Raw genomic sequence first — 21,070 nt, 5'->3', positions numbered from 1 at the left:
GTAACGACACTCAACGCACGCAACACATGCAGCTATTCTTAACACTTGTAGTTGTATAATTTAAACCACGTAGAACTATAGAGTGGACACAATTGTCTATGAATGTTGTCAGAAAATAGAAATATATATACACATATTGAGACTGCTTAAACAAAAAGGCTTCAGAAAGATAGAACAGTACTGTAAATTTGTCTTTTTTTGTCTCTTTCTTTCTCACTGTCACTCTTTTCAATTAGTGACAAGCTGAATGCTCTTCGTCGTCAAAAAGAGAAACTAGAGGAGAAGATCATGGACCAGTACAAGTTCTATGACCCCACACCTAAAAAGTAATCATTCCTTTTTTTCTAGAATCAGAGGTCATGATAGAACCAATACGCGTGGTACATTTTACATTACATTACATTACATTTCATTTAGCTGACGCTTTTATCCAAAGCGACTTACAATAAGTGCATTTCAACCATGAGGGTACAAAACCCAGAACAACAGGAATCAAGAAAATACAATTTCTTCAAGAAAGCCAAACTACTGGGTGGGGTCAAGGAGGTTGGAGAAGATGGAGAATAGCTTTTTGGGGTTGGAAAATGAGGATTGAATTCTGTAGCACAACATATGAGAATGAGAAATTACTGCCACAAGGGTGATGGAACGAAGCTTGTCACACAAACAGCCACTCGCATCACAGAAATACAGCATACTGCAGCACTAAACACAGTAGATGCTTTTATATTGGTATCAAAAGGTCAGTTGCCAGCTGACATGCAATGTAGCACTCCGAATGCAAGCACTTAAAAGTCGCAAATGTCAGCAATTTGACGCGTCCATCGAAACGGGCAGCAACAGACATATTACTATTTACTTCTTTCGGCTTTGCAACCTACAGACAAACCAACAGACACAAACACAAAGACTGCTGTTGCTTTTGTGTTTTTACTGTTGATATGTAAAGCCAAAAAGTAGGAGTTTGAGCTGCTGAATGTAATTAACAAATGTGTAATACTTCCTGCATGCAACAAACCTCCCAAAACTAAAAGACTTATACTGACAGGACTCGAGACTTTTTTTTTTTTAATGTAGTTCTTCCTTTATTAAGATATATTTTCATATTGATCACCTTGTGACGATTTGCAAATCGCGTAAACCCATATGAAATTTTAAATCGAACAAAGAAATCGTATGAAATGTTGACATTTTTTGTAAACTATGTGCTCATTTGGAATTTTATTTACCAACATTCTGCAAGCGTTTGGGAACTGAGGAGACCAGTTGATTGAGATTTGAAAGTGAAATATCCCGTTCTTGCCTGATATGGGAGTTCAGCTTCTCAACAGTTCAGGATCTCCTTTTGTCATATCTTTCATTTTATTATATGCCAAATATTTTCAATGGGTGACGGGTTTGGACTGCAGTTCAAAACAGTTTACCACCTGGGCTCTTCTGCTACGGACTCTATTGCTGTTGTAATACACGCAGAATGTGGTTTGGCATTGTCTTGCTGAAATACGCAAAGCCTTCCCTGAAAAGGATGTTTTCCGGATGGCATTGTAGATCGCTCCGAAACGTGTATATATTGTTCAGCATTAATGGTGCCTTTTCCAGATGTGCAAGCCTCCCACGTCTTGTACACTAATGCACCCCGACACCATTAAGGATGCTGGCTTTTGTGCTATGTGCTATTAGCAAGCTTGATGGTCCCTCTCCTCTTTAGCCCGGAGAATGCGGCACCCATGATTTCCAAATAGAATAAAAAAAATGTAGAATTTGTCAGACCACAGGACAGTGTTTGACTTTGCCATCTTTAATGAGCCCAGATAAAGGCGGCAATGTTTTTTTTGGTATCATGTTTATATGTGGTTTCGTCTTTGCTGGGTTGAGTTTTAACCTGCATATGTTGAGGAACATTACTGTTAAATTGTTGCACTATTTGCCGACTCAGTCTTTCAGAGTGGTAAACCCCTCCCCCTTTTCAATGCTGAGAGACTCCGCCTCTGCGGGATGCTCTTTTTACACCCAGTCATGTTACTGATCTGTTGCCAATTAACCTAATTAGTTGTGAGGTGTTCCACCGTTGGTGTTTTTCCAGTCTTTTTTGTGCCCCCTGTGGCTGCCATCAAAATCTAAATGAAATGAAACAATCCAGTTTCTCACTTTCAACGTAGATCTTTATTCTATTTTCAATTAAATATGGGTTTACACAATTTGTGTTACTCTTTTATCAACAAAATCAAATGAGATAAAAAATGCGCAGCAATGATACAATGTAAATAAACAATTCAATACATCACTGCCTAATCTGTAGATGCATTTTAATCTGCATCTGAAATTCATATTTAAATTGGTTAAAGCAGGAACACCATTGGAAACGGGCTGCATTTATCTGTACATAATGCAAGAATCCTGCTTCTTCATTTAATGTCCAGTGAAGGAAGGTTTCTTCTCCTGTTCTTTAAAAAATCTCCGCAGCCACCAGAATAGAACAGGACACGCATGTTGATGAATTTGTAGCCTCTGAAATGGCATTACACTTCACTGTCCACTATGTTTACCTAAATCACACGTAAATAACACCAAAGTAACCAAACACAGTTCTGCGCTCACCACACTGCTCAGTTAAATCTCAGTAATCAGTTGTTTATGCGGGAGACGTCGGATTACAGTGGCTCATTTAATCCTGGATTGCCTCCTTTCAAAATGTATTTTTAGCAAGTGGTGTTTAGTGTTTTATTCAATTTGTCCATTTAATGATATGTGATGCGGTGGAATTAAAACTGAAATAGCACTGAATTGATCCATCATGTTAATGGCTTCGTCAACATTTTCGATCATTTATTCATCATCAGTATAAAAATGAATATTTACACCAACTGCCTGTGGTGCATATTTGCTCACATGTTGTCCTTCTTCACGGTGACTGGCTCAACTGTTTCAGATCCATAAAACCAGCAATGTCACCGGCTGTGTATTTAATAATCACCACACCCTCTGATCTGTATTCACCCTAGCCAGCCCTTTTGCACCTGGTGCTGTTGCACATACACATGGTAGCCCACACATTCAGTAGTCTGTGTCCAATACCTGCCCTGCACTTGTTGTTCCCCTTAAAATAAGCCTCAAAGTTTAAGAGAATCTTTGAGCACATCAGAACTCTGGACCTGGGTTGATAACATGTATCAGCTGATATCAATAATATTATGATGAGAAAATGTTTTCAATATAACCAGTCTCACATTCAATATGCAGTATGACATGTAAAGATGTTGTTTTATGTTGTCAGGAGGAGTCAGTGGTCTGGAGCCAAAGCTTTAGTCAAACTGATTAAACCCCGAAAGGAGAGCAGCAGGGAGAGAGGGGGCAACCAAGACAAGGAAGCGGGCAAAGAGAGAGAGCGAACAAAGAGTGCCCCGGACATCCCCCTACCTGCAACACCCTCCCTCCTCCCCCCTGAGCCGCCGCCCTTATCCCAACGGACTGGTGGTGACTTAAAAGATGTCAGCTACGCACACAGCAGCCCTAGCAACCATATCACCAGCCCCACCGCGGGGCCGCAGAGTCCAGCACTGACACCCATCAACCGAGGTAAACACACTACTACGGTGTCATACTTAAACACAAAGAAAACCCTCTTCATAGATCATTATTACCAGTAGATGTCAGCAGATGAGTCCTTTTCATTCCAGGACTTTTTACCCTGAGGGCTCATTCAGAATTAATATTGTCTCTAGTCTTGTTTTGTTGGGCTATGATAGAGGGGAAGTATATTATTACCAAATACAAATACGTAACATACATCTAATATAGTTTGATTGATGTTTTTGATCCAAAAAGATGACAAACAGATTTTGATGAGAGGGCACTGGTGACCACGATATAACCCCGCTGTTTTTCAAATCTATTAACATGCACTGTGTTTGTTTTAACAGGATACTGCTATCACAGTAGAGACATTAACAGCATGTAGATGTATCACTGAATGTTTTAAAGCAGCTCTTTGTTTTGGTGTAAAATAAGGAACCCTTCAGATGTATTTCTTAAATATTTAATTTTTTCAGGCATTTGTCAATTCTTTAAGTTATGTTAACTTAAAGTTTCTACATTTTGTTTTGACCCTTTTTTTTTTTTTTATGTTTTAAGGGAATAACCGAAAGGAAATAATGTACAATTCAAACAGTTAAAAGTTAATTCACACATACTTATGTTATCATTCATTTCAGGAAAACAAAAAAGACAAACAATGACCAACCCATTTATGTTTTACAAGATTTCTTACTGTGATGGTCTTTGCAACAAAATATCAATGTACATGTATCCCTAGATATAGTGGCAACAGAAGAGCAGTGCACAGGAGTTGCGTGACCTTATAGTACTCCTGTGACAAGAGTGGCAGTATTCAAAACTGGAAGGGTATTTCAGCCTTTTGAGAGAGAACGGTTTTGTTATTGATTCACAATTATGTAAGACTGCTCAAAATATGCCAAAATTAAGATAATTTCACAATAGACTTTCTGCAAAACAAAACAAAGGAACAACAAACATTCAATTAGTCCTTTCTGGCATCTAGTGATGACTAGATGTCACATTTTTAGTTTGGGACAAACAGTCATTGAGGACGGTTGAAGAAGAACTGACTGCTGGCAGGCTTTTCCCATATCTATGAGCAATCTGAAAGGGCAACAGGAAGTCGTCGTAGATTGGTGTTTTCGCTTTGCATTGACAGACATCTAGGGCCCTATTTCTGTACCCGGCGCGGCGCAAGCGCAACACAGTGCAGATCCAGGCACATTGGTGTGTGAGTTTTTGGTCTTTTTAGCGCTTGTGCCGAGTTGCAGATTTTGTGGATCAATGTGAACCAGGCTGGGCAGAGATGGCCGGAACCGCGCAAGAGGGGGTGTGTCAGTAAAGATGTGCCGGTGCAGCGCATTTTTGGTGTTCATTTTGAGGCGAAATAGCGCCTTCGACCTCCACCAGTTTAAACCACGTCTAAAGTGCAGCGCAGCTGACGGTTAACTTCAGTGGCAAAGAGCGCACATAAACAGCACAAAATGCCAAAGAAAGGCTTGGTGAATGTTCTACGTATCTAATCCTACGAAGATTAATAATTAAAACAAGATTTTTTTTTTTAATTTTTTTTTTTACTCTACTGAAGTGGATGTGAATCAGGCAGTTGGCACGTGTCATGACGCAGTAGCCAATCCCAGCCATAAACTAAAAAAAAAAGGCACTCTGGTTAACTACAAATGAATTGCAGTAAAGTTACACATAAAGATTCAAAAGCCGTTTCACCTACTCATCTGGTTTAGTAATCTAGCCAGCCCTGCGTCATTTACATGTGAAAGCTTAGGCCATTTAATTCATTCATTCATTCATTCATTGGAAAGTAAGTCAGGCACACTAAAAGCGCCGGGAACTTTTAAATGTGCGTAATTTACTTATGCTCACTCCTCAACAATGTTCCAGCACCTGGTTTCTCCAAATGGAATGAGTGTTCTTTGTTTACTGTGACATTCAACTAATGCCAGTGTTTGGTGTCTACGAGACGCAGGTTTTCTTTTGGCCCTTCGTCTTATTTCATTGAACTGCGTCCTACAATGAGCAGAGGTTCACATAACCTGAGGGAAAGAGGCATTTAGAATATTAGATACCTCTTCCCAAGCCGATTTAACATCATCACCCTTTGGAGGCCGACTCGTAGTAGCGTAAATTCAGTGATTATGAGCCTCAACCTCCCGGGCAAGTATGTCAGTTTCTTCCTGCGTAAAGTTCGGACGGTGGTTCCGGCGGTCTGTTCCTTTGTCAGCCATTAGAAACTGATAATACGCGACACCACAGCTGATTTAAAGGGAATTGGAGTGGAACTGATTTTTTTTTTTTGCCCATGATGGTGTCTGTGACACAACTATTGAATAATCTATTCCCCCTACATTACCCCTTCGTCGCGCTGCGCCAGAGTTGCGCCTACATTTGTATTCACTAAAGTACCAGACAAGCTGGCCTCACCTACTTGCACTCCCGGCGTGCCTGCACTGCACCTAGGCAGATGAAAATAGGGCCCCTTCTTCAAAATTTGTGTTTTTTGCTGATTGTAGTCTGCAAATAAGTGTTTGAGAATGCAGTCAAAGCAGGATAACATGACTTTGTCCCCTCTGTTCATTACATCTGTTGGATGGATTAAGACAAGTCCCTTGGTAAATATTAATGTAATTGTAATTGTAGTTTTTGCTTAATAACTGAAACTCACACATTTTTCCTGTGGAGCAACTTTTGTTTTTGTTTTGTTTCTTTGTATCAGCTCTATCAGCTGTATCAGTGTTTCCCAACCAATTTTTTTTTTTGTTGCCTCAAATGTTCTCAGATTAAACACTCCTCTAAAAAGGCAAACCCTCTATAGTTCAAATGTAACTGCGACAGTTTCCTGTTTGTCAGTCATGTAAAAATGCTTTCAAATGCGTTATAATGGGGCACTTCTAATTCAATACGTGACAAGGAGTTACGGGTAAATATTTCTTTTTACAACAGAAATATTGTACAAAACACAGGTCGTGAGAACTACATTTCACCGAAACTACCCGTTTCGTACCTTTCATCATTGCATGCAGTCTTAACTCTTTTTATAATTTTAGGTCTGTGGGTTTTCTGTCCCTTTTCTCTTAAACTGAATTGTGTTAATGAAGCTGAGCTCAATTCACTCATAGTTCAACAAGTCGTTTTTAAAAGCTTTGAGGTTAAAGTTGCCATACTCAACTACAAAATTTAAGGAGATAAGTTGAAACATAAACAATGCATCCTCGCAACTGCTCCACTGTACAAGTATATACAGTATGTCTTGTTTGACATAGATTAGAGTTATGCCTTCAGTTTTTATTTGTCATTTCTGATGCTTCTGTTTAAATTCAGTGTGAGTTGAGGTCAGCTCTGAGTCCAATGCTTCATTTAACAATGGAATCCTGTTTCCTTGTTTTATTCCAATGGGTTGCAATGGTCTTGCATGTTATTTATTGTTTCACATTCTGACAATCACGTAATTAATAACTTCTTAACCAAGTGTTTAATTTACTCATTGTTTCATATTCTCTACATCTCTCCATCTCTCCCTTCTATCTCTTTCCATTTCTCCCCCTCTCAGTTGCTCCTGCTCCAAAACGCTTCCATTTTCTCCGCAGTAAAAGTCAAGACAAGCTCCTTTCCTCCTCCTGCTCCTCCTCCTCCTCCCCCTCCTCCCCGCCCCACCGCCCCTCCCTCTCTTTCACCAGACGACTGCGATTTTGGTCTTCCACTGACATCACAGCCGACGTCATCTCTAGCCAGCCTATCTCAACCAATGGAGTTTTCTAATTTCCTCCTCATCATTATTTGTAACCATACACATCATCATCATCATCATCATCATCATCATTATCATTATCACTCTCACTGTCAACCCAATCAACACTCATCATTGTGACATTTAGCTTTCCACACAAAAAATACACACATCATACCTGCATGCTCTTCAGAAACACTAAAACAATCAACATTGCTCAGCAGACACAATGGGCCCATGTTGCCGGCCAGTATTACTAGTAAGTAGTGTGTGTAGACATGGTTTATGTATGTATGTGTGTGTGTGTGTGTGTGTGTGTGTGTGTGTGTGTGTGTGTGTGTGTGTGTGTGTGTGTGTGTGTGTGTGAAGAGTTTGTGTACATGCTCCTGCTTCCAAGCAAACCCGGCTTGCCTTCACATTTCTGCATGTCCTTGAGGAGTCGTGTGTTTTGAATGATATGTGTGTGTGTGTGTGTGTGTGTGTGTGTGTGTGTGTGTGTGTGTGTGTGCGCGCGCGCGTGCGTGTGTTTGTGCGCGCTGTCACTTTCCTGAATGTTTTTAATCTAACTGGTGTCTTGTCAACAAGACTTGATCGCTGGATTAAGAGCAGATCTCATTTTAGTCAGTTCGCAAGCTGTGCTTTAAGATAGATTGGTTTGCTTCACAAAGCTTCATTCAGCAGTGACACGTCACCACAGCAACCATACTCCTTGTCACCCTTCTTTGTCAAATTTGTCTGTCTGCTGCAATAACTCCTTACCCTTCCTTATGGTGCTAATGTCAGCAAATTAAAGCAAAAGGTAGAGGTATTGTTAGGTTGTATTTTAGCATGTCACAGATGAACTTGAACATTTTTAAGTAAATACATAGTATATTAACAGGACGTTGTATGTTGTTTCCTGCTTGTGATTTACTCATGCAGATATAATATTGATGTCCTCAAAAGATAGGTTCTTATATATTTGCTCATGTTTCCAAACCCTGCTTTACAGGTCTTTAATGTACATTGAAACTGTTTAAAGCTGTGTCATCATCCCTACTCTCCATAGTGACCTCAAAGTAATCCTTTACCAAAGAAATTTATGTCTACAGCCCTCATTCTGTGTAACACTGATTTAAAAACTCAAATAGGAGCTGGCTCCATGTTGAGCCATAAAAATAGCAACTCGTCACAAGTTGTGGTGAAAAGCCTCTTGCACTGCACCAAAATGCAAATGCACCTATGCTTGTGAAAACCGTTAATGTTTAATAATGTTTCGGTATTGGTACATGTCAGGTTTTGGCGTCACTGAAACTAGATTTTTATCGGGTGGATCCACGTTCACACCTTTTTATTAGTTTTGTCTGTAGATGACTCAATGACACAGAGTTAGAAATTTCCCTTACAGATGTCAGTAACCCCCTTTCTTTGATATTGATAAGTAAATGAAATATTTGAGCACATTTGGATGGAAGCTAGTCATAAAATGTATGAATTTTAATACAACAAACCAATACACATGCACACTATAGTGTGTAGGTTGCAGTGTACCTGAACCAATGAGTGGATGCTTAAAGTTCTGCTTTGCTTTCATGCTACACTGATAGCTATTCCCATAACTGCAGTGAATTTGATTATGCACTCTGGCAACAATGTGCTTGCTTTGTGTATGCCTCATGGTCATTCTATAAATACATTTCCTCACAACCTTTTGATTGGTCCACAGGATTGACTGACAGAGGCCGAGGTGTTTATCATAACAGTACTCCAGGGGGCAGTAGTGAAAATGTCAATGGAGAAGATGGACAAGGTAATCTATTTATCAATGATTGATAACAATACTAATATAAAATATCACTCAAAACAGGAGAAATAGAAAGAGGTAATTAAGTGTAAGATGTCCCATCATTTTCACATAAATTACATTTATTTCTAACGAACAATATGGCAGCCTATTAAGTGTTATTTTGTGTAGCACTTGCTTAGATTGGGTGTGAAATTATTAACCGGGAACCAGCACATTGCATTTTTTGGTTTCGTCACTAGCTGCAAAATGAAAATAAAATCAAGATAGTGGAAAGGAAAGGGCAGAGAATTAAGCAACATCAGTCCTGTCCAAAAACTGGTCCTGGTTTTGACAAGTACCTTAATTCTTTCAAATTTTGAGGAAGTTAATGTAAAATATTTTTTTATCACAACTGACAAGGATGCAGAAATGATAAAGAGTGTAACTTTTCTATATAACTTGAATGAAATGTTGTGTTTTTTAATCCCAGGTCATACCCAAAAGACCCATTTAAGCTCAACTCCAAGCAATCATTCATCCTCACTGGGCTTAACTAATAACTCCAACTCCAGAGTGGGACAAGGCCCCAGTCGCAGACCCAAAGGTAGGCCAATTATTGATAAGACCTAACTTAGAAGTCAGCAGTAGTGTGTGTATTTATGAGAGTGATTTGAAAAATTAATTTCAGGTCTGTTATTTGATGAAGACTCTCGCCACAACACCTCTGACTCCATGTTTGGTCCTCATGGCAACACGGGAGGTCGCCCAGGGTCAGCAGACTTCAGCCACAACACCTCCAGCTCCAGCTCACCTGTCAATTGCAGAGGTACAGAAATATTTTAACAGTTATCCCTGTTTAAAATAAATATTTAGCCGTATATTTGTACAACACCATTGCCAAAAAAGTTGGGACAATGTGTAAAATGTAAATAAAAACTGAATGAAGTGATTTGCAAATCCTATCAACCCATATTTAGTTGCAAATGGACCAAAAATCACATAAATTGTTCAAACTGAGAAATGTAATTGTTTTATGAAAGATATATGCTCATTTTAAAATACCAGCAACACGTCTCAAAAAAGTTGGGACAGGGGCATGTTTACCAGTGGGTTGCATCACCTCTTCTTTTAACAACACTCTGTAAACATTTGGTGAACTGAGGAGAGGAGTTGCTGGAGTTTTGGAAGTGAAATGTTGTCCCATTCTTGCCTGATATAGGATTTCAGCAGCTGAACAGTCTAGGGTCTCCTTTGTTGTATGTTTCATTTCATGATGTGCACATTTTATTTTAATGGGTGACAGGTCTGGATTGCAGGCAAGCCAATTTAGCACCCGAACTCTAGAGCGCTATGCAGTTAAAATACATGCAGAATGTGGTTTGGCCTTGTTTTGCTGAAATAAGCAAGGCCTTCCCTTAAAAGAGACATTGTCTGGATGGCACCATTTGCTGCTCCAAAACCTGTATATATCATTCAGCATTAATTGTTCCCTCCCAGTTGTGCAAGCTACCCATGCCATGCACTAATGCATCTCTATACCATCAAGGATACTGGCTTTTGACCTGAGCGCTGATAACAAGCTGCATGGTCCCTCTTCTCTTTAGCGTGGAAGATACAGAGTCCACGATTTCCAAAAAGAATCTCAAATTTAGATTTTTAAGACCACAGGACTGTTTTCCACTTCGCCTCAGTCCATCTTAAATGGGCTCGGGCCCATTTCTTCTTTGTATGGTATTTTTTGTGGATGCAGCAATGAACTGTGTTCACAGACAATGTTTTTTTTTTTTTTTTTTTTTTTTTTTTTTTTTTTTTTTTTTTTAACTTTTCCTTATCCCAGACTATGATTTCCATGACAGAATTGTCTGTTTTTAATGCAGTGCTGCCTGAGGACCCAAAGATCATAGGTTTTGTTTTGTTTCTTTATTTAGATCCCCATTAGCTTTTGCATAGCACCAGCTACTCTTCCTGGGGTCTTCGTAATTTACAGTGACAATACGCTTTATACAACTTATAAAATACCCAAACATAATACATTGTTTTTACAAACAATTGACGCAAGGTTTTATTTGACGAAAATACAAAGACCTGCTCCGATTGAATCAACTAAAATGAATATCATCATTTAACGTAAATGCCCATAAGACACTTATATACCCAGAATGCTTAAAAGTCACTGAAATTTCTTCATTCGGTAGTGCTCTTTTAGCATTTTTTTTTTTTTTTTTTTAAACTATACATATTATTTTTTTTTGTGAAATGTAATTTGGAAGGGAATTCCATTCTTGCATTGCTCTGTAAATTAATGTACGTTGAGCTGATGTCATCTTGGTAAAGTGAAACAACGTCCAGCAGCGTGATGAGTTAAATACTTGAGAGTGTCTGCACTACAAAATAATTTTTTTTTTATATTAAATAAGTGGAGTCTTTGTTGTTATGACGTTCCAAATGAAAACCATCAATAATTACAGCAATCTATTTCCCACTTCAAACCAAGATAGACAATCATGCATTTTAGTAACGTTACTTCTCAACCCACAACAAAAGAGCTACACATGCTGCTTTATTTGCAGTTTTCTTAAATTACCTAGTGAAGTATTGGACCGAACAATTGAACAATAATTCAAGTGAGATAATACCAAAGCCTCAATTACTTCTTTAATAGTTTGTTGTGTCAAATATCTTGCACATCTCTTAATTATCGACAAAGTGTTTCCCATTTTAGTTCCCAATTTCTGTATGTGCTTGTCCCATGTGTTCCATGATCACTCCCAAAAGTTTGGTTTCTTCTACCTGCTTAATTGACATATTATTTATACTGAGATCAAACTTTGGTTTTGAACATAAAGAATACTTTGATCCAATTACTACACTGGTTGTAGTAATACTTTATTGGTGAAAATTGTGTACAGGAGTGGCCCTAAACAACTTCCTTGATGCACTCCCAGTTTTACACCTTGAACATCTGAGTAACTTCCATTGAATTACACCGTTTGGATAAAAGTTATTTGACTGACAGAAAACAAAGTAGTGAAGATTGACTAAAACTGTAACATTTACATTTTTCCAACATTAAGTCATGATTTTTCTGCAGCTTTTGACCTTATTGATCAAGGAAAACCACTCCTATAATTTTCCTGTCATCTATTTCAATAAGCCAATCATCAATCATTTGAGCCAGCTGTAGAATACTTCTCTCTGTATGCATGTTGGAAATTTGTGATTACATTTTTATTGGAAAAATAAATCTGAATTTGTTCATACACTATTTTTTTCCATCATCTTACTTAGGATTGGAAAAAAAAATTATAGGTTGACTGTTTGATTTAGAAAACTTGAACTTTTTATTCTTTGATATTGGCACCACTTTGGATATTTTCCATGCTTTTGAGCATACATTTTTATCAAAACTTTAGTAATGATATACGATGATCTTGAATTCAAGCTCCTCAAACCCGCAGATTCCATGTGCAGATAGAATCTGTGGGTTTGAAGAGCTTGAATTCAAGATCATCGTTTTCTTCCTTGTCCCGTGCGTACAGAGATTTCTCCAGATTCTCTGAATCTTTTAATGATATTATGAACCATAGATGATGAAATCCCCAAATTCTTTACAATGTTACGTTGAGGAACATTGTTCTTAAATTGTTGTACTATTTTTCCACACAGTCTTTCACAGAGTGGTGAGCCTCTCATCATCTTCTCTGCTGGAAGACTGCCTTTTTTTTTTTTCCCTTTTTTTTTTTTTTTTACCAATAATGTTACTGATTTATTGCCAACTAACCTAATTAGTTTTGAGATGTCCCACCAGGTTTCACTTTACACAACTTTTCCAGTCATTTGTTGCTCCTGTCCCAACCTTTTTGAGACATGTTACTGGCATCAAATTCAAAATAAGCATGTATTTTTCACAAAACAGCACAATTTCTCAGTTTCAACATTTGATATGTTGTTTTTGGTCTATTTTCAATTATATATGGGTTCATGTGATTTGTAAGTTGTTGCATTCTGTTTTTATTTACATTTTACACAGCCCCCCCAACTTTTCTGGAAACAGGGTTGTTATTAGATGTCGATTTTGCCATCCTTAACAAACATAGCTGACACTGATGTAATTTAGTCTATATGTAGTCCATACAGGTTTTACATTTAATATTCTGTTAGGTGGTGCACAGTTTCAGTTTCTAATAAACTAATATCTGTCTCAGACACACCAGATCGTCAGGCTTGCTCAGCCAGCCTCTCTAGTGATGATGTCATGGCTCTCGGCCAATCGCAGCAGAGCCTGTCGCGTAGTTCCACCCTTCCATATGACCATACACCCCAGAGGGCCCAACCACAGCACGGCGGCATTATTAAAACCAAAACTCGCCCATCTTCTCCTGGAAGTGAGATGGTGACACTGGAACAGTTTCTACAAGAGAGCAACCTACAGTCTCCTCCTGTGGTAAGAAATTCCTGCATATATAAAAATAAATACAAATGCTTTCAAAGCAAATATATATGTACACGCGCAGCAATTATTGTCAGCTCGTGGAATTAAATATAAACAAACAACCGAATGAAAAAAAGTACAGAAAGTATCTACTTTATTATGTACACCTCAGTCTTCACAAATACAGCACACACCTTTTCTGGTTTCTCTCATTTAGACCAGATTGTGTGCTCTTTTAACTAGTGGGTTCATGTTTTAGAGAACTTTCTGATAACCTGTAACACTCACTTAACAAACATCAGTGATAAAGGCCAAATTATTATGATGGGATTCCCATGGGTCGAGAGAGAGCTATTCTGTACATGTCATTGGATAACAGACATTATCAGGGTAAATCCTCTTTTTTTTTTTTTTATTAGTCACTTTGATAGAAAATAACATAACATTTATTTACATAAATCACAAATTCCTGTTGAATGGTGCGGTTTAGCCCAGCTGGAGTTGATTTTTAAATGTTCACCCAACAAGAAAAACAGATATCGAACCAGAAGCAATTCAGTTTTCAGATTTTAATATTTTTGAATATTTTAATATTACAGTATGAATCACTTTATGATGTCAGACAATACTGATTACACTCACTTCTGATAATAATGGGCTGATGGATTTAAGGTTCAGATGAGCTACTGTTGATAATATTGCTTACTTTTCAGTCTAGCGATATTTCTGCGAGCTTGCAATTTTGAAAAATTCCTGTTTTTTCTGCAATAGAATGTCCTCAACAGAATCTCTGGTGAAAGAATTATATAGTCTTTTCAAACAAAACTCGCATTAGTAACAAAAATGACTCCTCATTTTCAATCGGCACAGCTTCAAATTGAGTCGGAAAAATTAAAAGATGTAATGGAAAATTCATAGCTATGTCTCAATACCACAAACAGTCTTGTATGATCAGTACCATATTTCACATACAGTTTTCAGTTCTTTCAGTTAATGTAGTTCTTGATTTTACCATATATATAAATACACATATATACACACCTTCTCATTCAATGGTTTTTCTTTATTTTTTTCTACATTGTAGATTAATATTGAAGACATCCAAACTATGAATGAACACATATGGAATTATGTGGTAAACAAAAAAAATTGCTCAACAAACCAGAATATGTTTTATATTTTAGATTCTTCAAAGTAGCCACCTTTTGCTTTGATGACAGCTTTGCACACTCTTGGCATTCGTTCAATCAGCTTCACGAGGTCGTCACCTGGAATGGTTTTCTAACAGTCTTGAAGGAGTTCCCAGAGGTGCTGAGCACTTGTTGGCTGCTTTGCCTTCACTCTGCGGTCCAACTCATCCCAGACCACCTCAATTGGGTTTAGGTCGGGTGATTGTGGATCCTGTCTTAAAGTAATGATGGACTGTCGTTTCTCTTTACTTAGTTGAGTGGTTCTTGCCATAATATGGATTAGAACTGTGGTCGAATAGGCCTATTCACTGTACAGAACTGTACACCAACCCTGCCACTGCACAACACAACTGATGGTCTCAAACACATTAAGAAGGCAAGAAATTCCACAAATGAACTCTTTTGACAAAGGCACACCTGTTAATTGAAAACCATTCCAGGTGACGACCTCATGAAGCTGATTGAAAGAATGCTAAGAGTGTGCAAAGCTGTCATCAAAGCAAAAGGTGACTACTTTCTTTGTTTACCACATAATTCCATGTGTTCCTTCATAGTTTTGATGTCTTCAATATTAATCTATAATGTAGAAAAACCATTGAATGAGAAGGTGTGTCCAAACTTTTGACTGCTACTGTATAGATATATATATATATATATTTTTTTTTTTTTTTTTTTACTTGAACTCACAACTACAGCAACATAATTTGAATGAAGGCAGTGGGACTAGTGGAAGTTCTGAACTTTGAAAGTGATTCAATTCTCAAGTACACCTAAAAGGGGTTGTTTATTCTCAGATGGCATAAGATGTTATAATTTATTCAAATGAAAGTACTCCTACTGATTGTACAAAGTACTTTCCGCATCTACCACCTAGCAAGAAAAAAAACCTGGCTTGTTTTTGATTTATCTGATAATAGAAGTCTGCGTATGAGATATCCACCAGTCATATTGCTCATGAAGTGTCACGGATTGTTTCTGTCTGAGCAAGACACGGAGTCATCGTCCAATTTTATGAAAGTACTTCTTATCGCCTCTGATCTTACTGTTTTGAGGCCAACTCCTGCCTATGGATCAGATGTTTTATTCCAGCCTTTTCATCTGCACATGTATTGAATTAGGCAGACACGTGAAATCAGCGTGGGAATATTACTTTCTGTCAGTCTGTTAAACTGTTTTACGTACATCCACAATAACTCTTACTAATGATCCCGCGGAGTGGGAGTTGACTCTAAAACAACACACATTCCTGTGAAAACAAAATACTAAATACAGGAGGATTCAGATAAGGATGCCAAACAAAACATCTTTACAATGTCGTTTCTGCAATTTCTTCTGCTTTTTTTTTTTTTTTCTCATAAGACACAGATACCCATATATCTGGGATACTTACACAACTCTTGTTCTTCAGAGTCCGTACATTTGCTGCATGTCCCTGTGTGTGTAACCAGCAAGAGTATACGCGCAATCGTACGTCCACCTATTGTAGGCGCATGTTACTCAGCACCGCTGACTAGGGGTGAGCAATATGGCCCTCAAATAATAGAACGATGCATCTGGGTATTTTTGCGATATTCTTGGCGATATAACAAAATACTGAAGGAGTTTCTGGAGTTTAGGGTCGACATTTGCCCATTACTAACTTCGTTCTGGGCTTTCTTTCTTAACGAGTCGACTCATTTCACCCGATGGCCTGCCTTGTGTGGAGCGGGGGCGGAGTGGGACTGCCCCGTGTAACGCACACGAAGAGGATAAACTGGAAAAACAGAAGTCGAAGATAACTGTCAGTTAAACTCGCACCGAGCTGAAAACCAGTTGAATGCAGCAGCTTTCGGCCATTCGGCGGCTTTCAGCCATTGCTGGATAAGTTGCAACCTTGTCGTACAGTTGCACTTGCGTAACGGTATGACGTCATCATTGCCTTTATCACGATCGAAAAACAGTTTTATCGTATGAAAGATTATACTGGTATTAGCGTGAACCATATGGCATACCTCTGATTTTAAGACCAGGGTTTTTTTGGCCTCGAGATAGCAATGCACCAACGATGCACCTGACCACACCTCAGTTTAAGACCAACATACCCATTTATACTCAAGATGGGTGCAGCTACATTTTTATATAAACAATGTGGACGTTGGACAATGATAACTGCGTCGGTCTGCAAAAACGTTTGAGTTGCACTTGGCGCCAGGTTTGAGATGAGCACAGTCAAACAGTGTCCAAAGTTTTGGGGGGCTCAAAAGTTATTTCACACCATGTACTAATAGATATTTCTTGGGAAGCCGTGCGTCGTTCCAACGTAAGTTCAGGCGCAAAAGAGCTCACGTGATTTCCAGTTTGATTGACAGGTGACTCTTCCATAAGAATTGGGTAGAGTTGTCTCAAGAGTAGAAAGATTTTCACGTTGAAGAGGTGGAATGTCCTTGACTGGACAATCCAGCAAGCTGATCTGAATCGGATTGACCTTCATCAATCTGCCCGGTTATGTTTGAAGCCCTTAACTTTGGTGACCATTTGTAATAAAGGCTGTATCTCCTACACGGTCTGTATTGATGTAAACCTAATCAGCTGACAGCTGAGACTTGGCACTTTTTTTTTTCACGTAAACTATTTTTTCTTAAAGATCTTCAACACCAAACATTGTCAACAACGTAGAAGAAAACTTGACAATTAAATGTTGTATCCAATATTGTATTACAAATTGAGTTTGCTAAAGTACAGAGCCTGGAGAACATATAGTGTGTAACTGTGCTAAAAATGGTGTGCCTGTGTGGCATTAGAACAGCAGGAACAGTTCATCGTGGAATACCATTCACAATTGGCATTTACCAGTACGATAACACCGTACCCTATCGACAAGAGAGGCCGTTAGTCTTTTTCAGATATCCGCATCACTCAGATAATGTGTTTGCTGAACCCTGAAGATCTAAATCTCGTCCTAATTTTACTATTAATGATTATTGATTCTGTTCAGGTGTCTTCAGGCAGCAGGGAGGACTTGATGACTGACTATTTCAAAAGAAGCCCGGCCCCCGCAGCCCCCACTGGCAGAGAGCAGGGGACTCCCACCAGCTACGTCACACCGACTGTACAATTGTCTACCCAGAGGCCGGGCCAGAATGTGAAGCCTTCACCCCACCAGCCTGTTGGCCAACCCCAACCCTCAGGCCAGCCGGTTACCCAGAGAACCAGCCAGTCACTGAGCAGATCCTTCAGCCTGGCCTCAGCTGATCTGCTGCGCTCTAACGGACCAGACAGTTTCCGAGGAAATGAGGGATCCCCCGGCCAAGCGGAGGCGGTGGTTCGGCGGCAAGGGGGCGGGACTAACGGGAGAGAACGGCCACTGTCGGCTCGTTTTGCTGCCACGTCCGGTCAGCACGGAGACGGCAGCTTCCTGAACCCGCCCGTCCACCACTCGTCCTCTCTCAATCTGCAGACGGAGAGATACGCAGAGAGAGAGAGGGAGGGGGGGAGGGGGAGGACTCCCGTCCCTCGGAACGGCCCTTCGGCGTCCCCCTCCCGCCACCGCGGAGAGGTCGCCACGGTGACCCCCGTCAGGGCCGCCGCCGCCGCCGCGCCCGCCTCCTCTCGGCCCGACGAAGGCTCCGAGCAGCAGGGGGAGGTCCTCGGGGGAGGGCGGCCGGGCGACTCCCCCCACACAAAGAAGGAAAATGAGAAAGCGAGGTGCGGCTCCGCGGAACGCCCTAAAAGCACGCCGGCGTCCCCCGACCCCAACAACGACCCCCAGACGGTGTGGTACGAGTACGGCTGCGTCTAAACGCTGCAACCGGTGGGCGTGAGTACGCGAGTGTGGCTGCGTGTAAAGACGGGAACCAAATACTCCGCCGGGGCTGATGAGCATCGGCGCTCATGTTCCCGTATCAAAAACCCTCAGATAGGATTTATCGGCCTTTTGGTCGAAGCTCGGTGGATTGTGGACGACGGTCAGAACCCTCCGAAGACCGCGGTGAAGTTCTTCGGTCCCAGCGCAGCATCGGATGCCGTGTCTGTGGCCCGGGGAGGGAGGAGGAGGGGGGGGGGGGGGTTCTGGCTAACTCCTGGGAAAACAAAGCCACGTTGGAAAACATCGCCGCGTAAAAGAATAAAATGTATGTTTTTTTTTCTCAGTGGAGGTTTTCGTAGATGAACAACCAAATTTGATACCGTAACACCGCGCCGCCTGCCAATACGCCCAATTAAAATAGTCTGTAAGGAAACATTATAAGCTCTGGAGCTGCTGGGATTTCATGTCACGTCACACTTTCAACCAACTGGATTTCAATTTCCCCTTATCACTTTTCATCACGAGCTGAATCTGAGATGGAGGCGACACAAGTTTGACTCGAGTCTTTAATGGTCTTCTGTAGATTTAAACTTGGACCACCACAACGGTTGGTGATCCCTGGGGATGCTGGAGTTTGATAGCCTGCCTCATCACCATGTTTACTGTGATGCAGAAGGATTTTTCTCTGGGGGCAAAGGAGCTACCAAAGAACCTCTTTTTTTTTTTTTTTAATGTTATAATTGGTTTTTTTTGTGTGTGTGTGTGTGTGTGTGTGTGTGTGTGTGTGTGTGTGTGTGTGTGTGTGTGTGTGAAATGTGGATGTTTTGACCAGATGATGACTGAGATGTTAAATATTTAAAAGAGTGCTTTTAGTAGAGATGGAAAATGGAAGCTGCAATATCTTGAGAATCCACAACACTGTGGATCAGAACACTAAGAGCGGGCTCATCTGCTGAGCTGAAACGTTGGGACTGCTGATTGACACGGTCGTCGCAAATGTCGACCTGAATTTGACCAATTCTGCAGAACAGTGCAACGGGAATCGGCCTCGAACTGTTCGATTGAACGAAAGAGAGAAGCCGTGCCGGAGACTCCAGAGCAACTGAATGTATCAGATATCTCTTCTTCCTTTTTCTTTTTTTCTTTTTTTCCGCCCTGGTCATCTGCTATCGAGAACAAACACTGGAAAAGACGAGGGTGTGTGTGTGTGTGTGTGTGTGTGTGTGTGTGTGTGTGTGTGTGTGTGTGTGTGTGTGTGTGTGTGTGTGGAGGAAATGGATGAATTCAAGCCGAGACGAGGCAAGTGAAGGAGAAAAGGGGTTAAAGACGGAGCGACCGGAGAGGATGGGTAGATAAATAGGACGGAGACGGAGAGGCCTCCTCCCAGTTAAATTACAGTGTTTCTCCCTCCGTCTTTAGATTCTGTCCCAGCATGCAACACTTCTTGACACTTTACTGGAAATGTTGCTCGACCCGAGCCAACGCTCGCCTCGCAAACGCGCGCACGCACATAATGACACAGTCAGCCACACAGGCATTGTCCTCGAGGGGGTCACTTGTGGCTTCGCTGACCGCCGACTTGGGGCTTTCATTCACACACACACACACACACACACACACACACACACTCACCGCTGGCTCGACCGCTGTGTTTTGACAGGGCGTACTGCTGCACGCTAACTTAGCCAGACGGTTGTAAACACTGCGCGACGGCGAGTCGGGCCGGATCCAGGGCCCACCGCGCTCTGGATGTGAATGAACTTACTATTTCAGACTTATGACTGAATACACCAATTTTTTGTTTTGTTTTGTTTTGTTTTTTTTTGGTAGGTTGTTTTCTTGGTGAACATACCCTCGTTGTAATGAGAACAAAACATCCCAGCGTCTCTCGTAGAATCGTTTGACGCCAGCGCACATTAAACGTTAGAATATGCTCAGCGGAGCTGCTTCGTATTGTACCATCTGTAGCGGGAGCTGATATGATATCAATACAATCTCTATATGTAAATTTTATATTGCAATATTCATTAAAACTGAAACGATTAGTTCCGGAATCACTTTTGTCAATCACAGAAAAATATTCAACAACAGAAATTGTTTAACCATTTTGGTTTGGTTTTTTTTTTCAAGGAAATATTCCAAATACTGTCTGAACTGTGGAAAACTTCATTGTGTTCGTTATTATTTTGTATACTGGATATTAGAACTGTAGGTGAGGGTGGGAGGGTGGGGGGGGGGACACGACATTAGAAGTCATCGTTTGGAAAATGAACTGATAATGAACACAGCCTGTAGTTGAAGCTCAAATTTTGATATATGCAAATTCACCCGGCATCCACCAAAGACCAAAAAGTGCCGTTATGATTCTCATTACTGCACAATGCACATCTTGTTATTACAAGATACACTGTCGTCAAAACAGGACAACTGTATGAATTCACGTCTTCGGTTCCGTGGTAGTTGGATCAGTTTACAGGTTTCACACAAGAGAATCAGTTATTAGACGCTCATGTTTCCGTTTAATAAACCTGCTGTGAACAGAGATCTGTCCCAGGATGTCGTCTTTCGTCAAGAGAGTGAGCTCAGACGCAAGTCACGAGAT

The 21,070-nt window shown here is 40.4% G+C and overlaps 1 protein-coding gene across 2 annotated transcripts in view; it reads left to right on the top strand.

Moving 5' to 3' along the window:
* ccdc88c (coiled-coil domain containing 88C) overlaps positions 1 to 18,681 on the top strand; it is a 55,037-nt gene extending 36,356 nt beyond the window's left edge. Inside the window, exons 25-31 of one of the 2 annotated variants that reach the window (XM_069160863.1) lie at positions 237 to 326; positions 3,275 to 3,576; positions 9,003 to 9,086; positions 9,553 to 9,666; positions 9,751 to 9,888; positions 13,268 to 13,506; positions 17,659 to 18,681. In XM_069160863.1, coding sequence (XP_069016964.1) covers positions 237 to 326; positions 3,275 to 3,576; positions 9,003 to 9,086; positions 9,553 to 9,666; positions 9,751 to 9,888; positions 13,268 to 13,506; positions 17,659 to 18,462 — 1,771 coding nt within the window. In that variant the 3' untranslated portion in view covers positions 18,463 to 18,681. Of the gene's footprint in view, positions 1 to 236; positions 327 to 3,274; positions 3,577 to 7,120; positions 7,737 to 9,002; positions 9,087 to 9,552; positions 9,667 to 9,750; positions 9,889 to 13,267; positions 13,507 to 17,658 lie in introns of those variants that run through there. The other variant, XM_069160864.1, reaches the window with a different exon arrangement.
* Positions 18,682 to 21,070: the final 2,389 nt, after the last annotated feature.

This window comes from Embiotoca jacksoni, unplaced genomic scaffold, assembly GCF_022577435.1.
Source record: "Embiotoca jacksoni isolate LCO1_2020_lvr unplaced genomic scaffold, fEmbJac1.0.p SCAF_27, whole genome shotgun sequence".
Classification (NCBI taxonomy): domain Eukaryota; kingdom Metazoa; phylum Chordata; class Actinopteri; family Embiotocidae; genus Embiotoca; species Embiotoca jacksoni.
The sequence above is the reverse complement of the archived record's forward strand: the minus strand, read 5'-3'. Positions and strand labels throughout refer to the sequence as shown.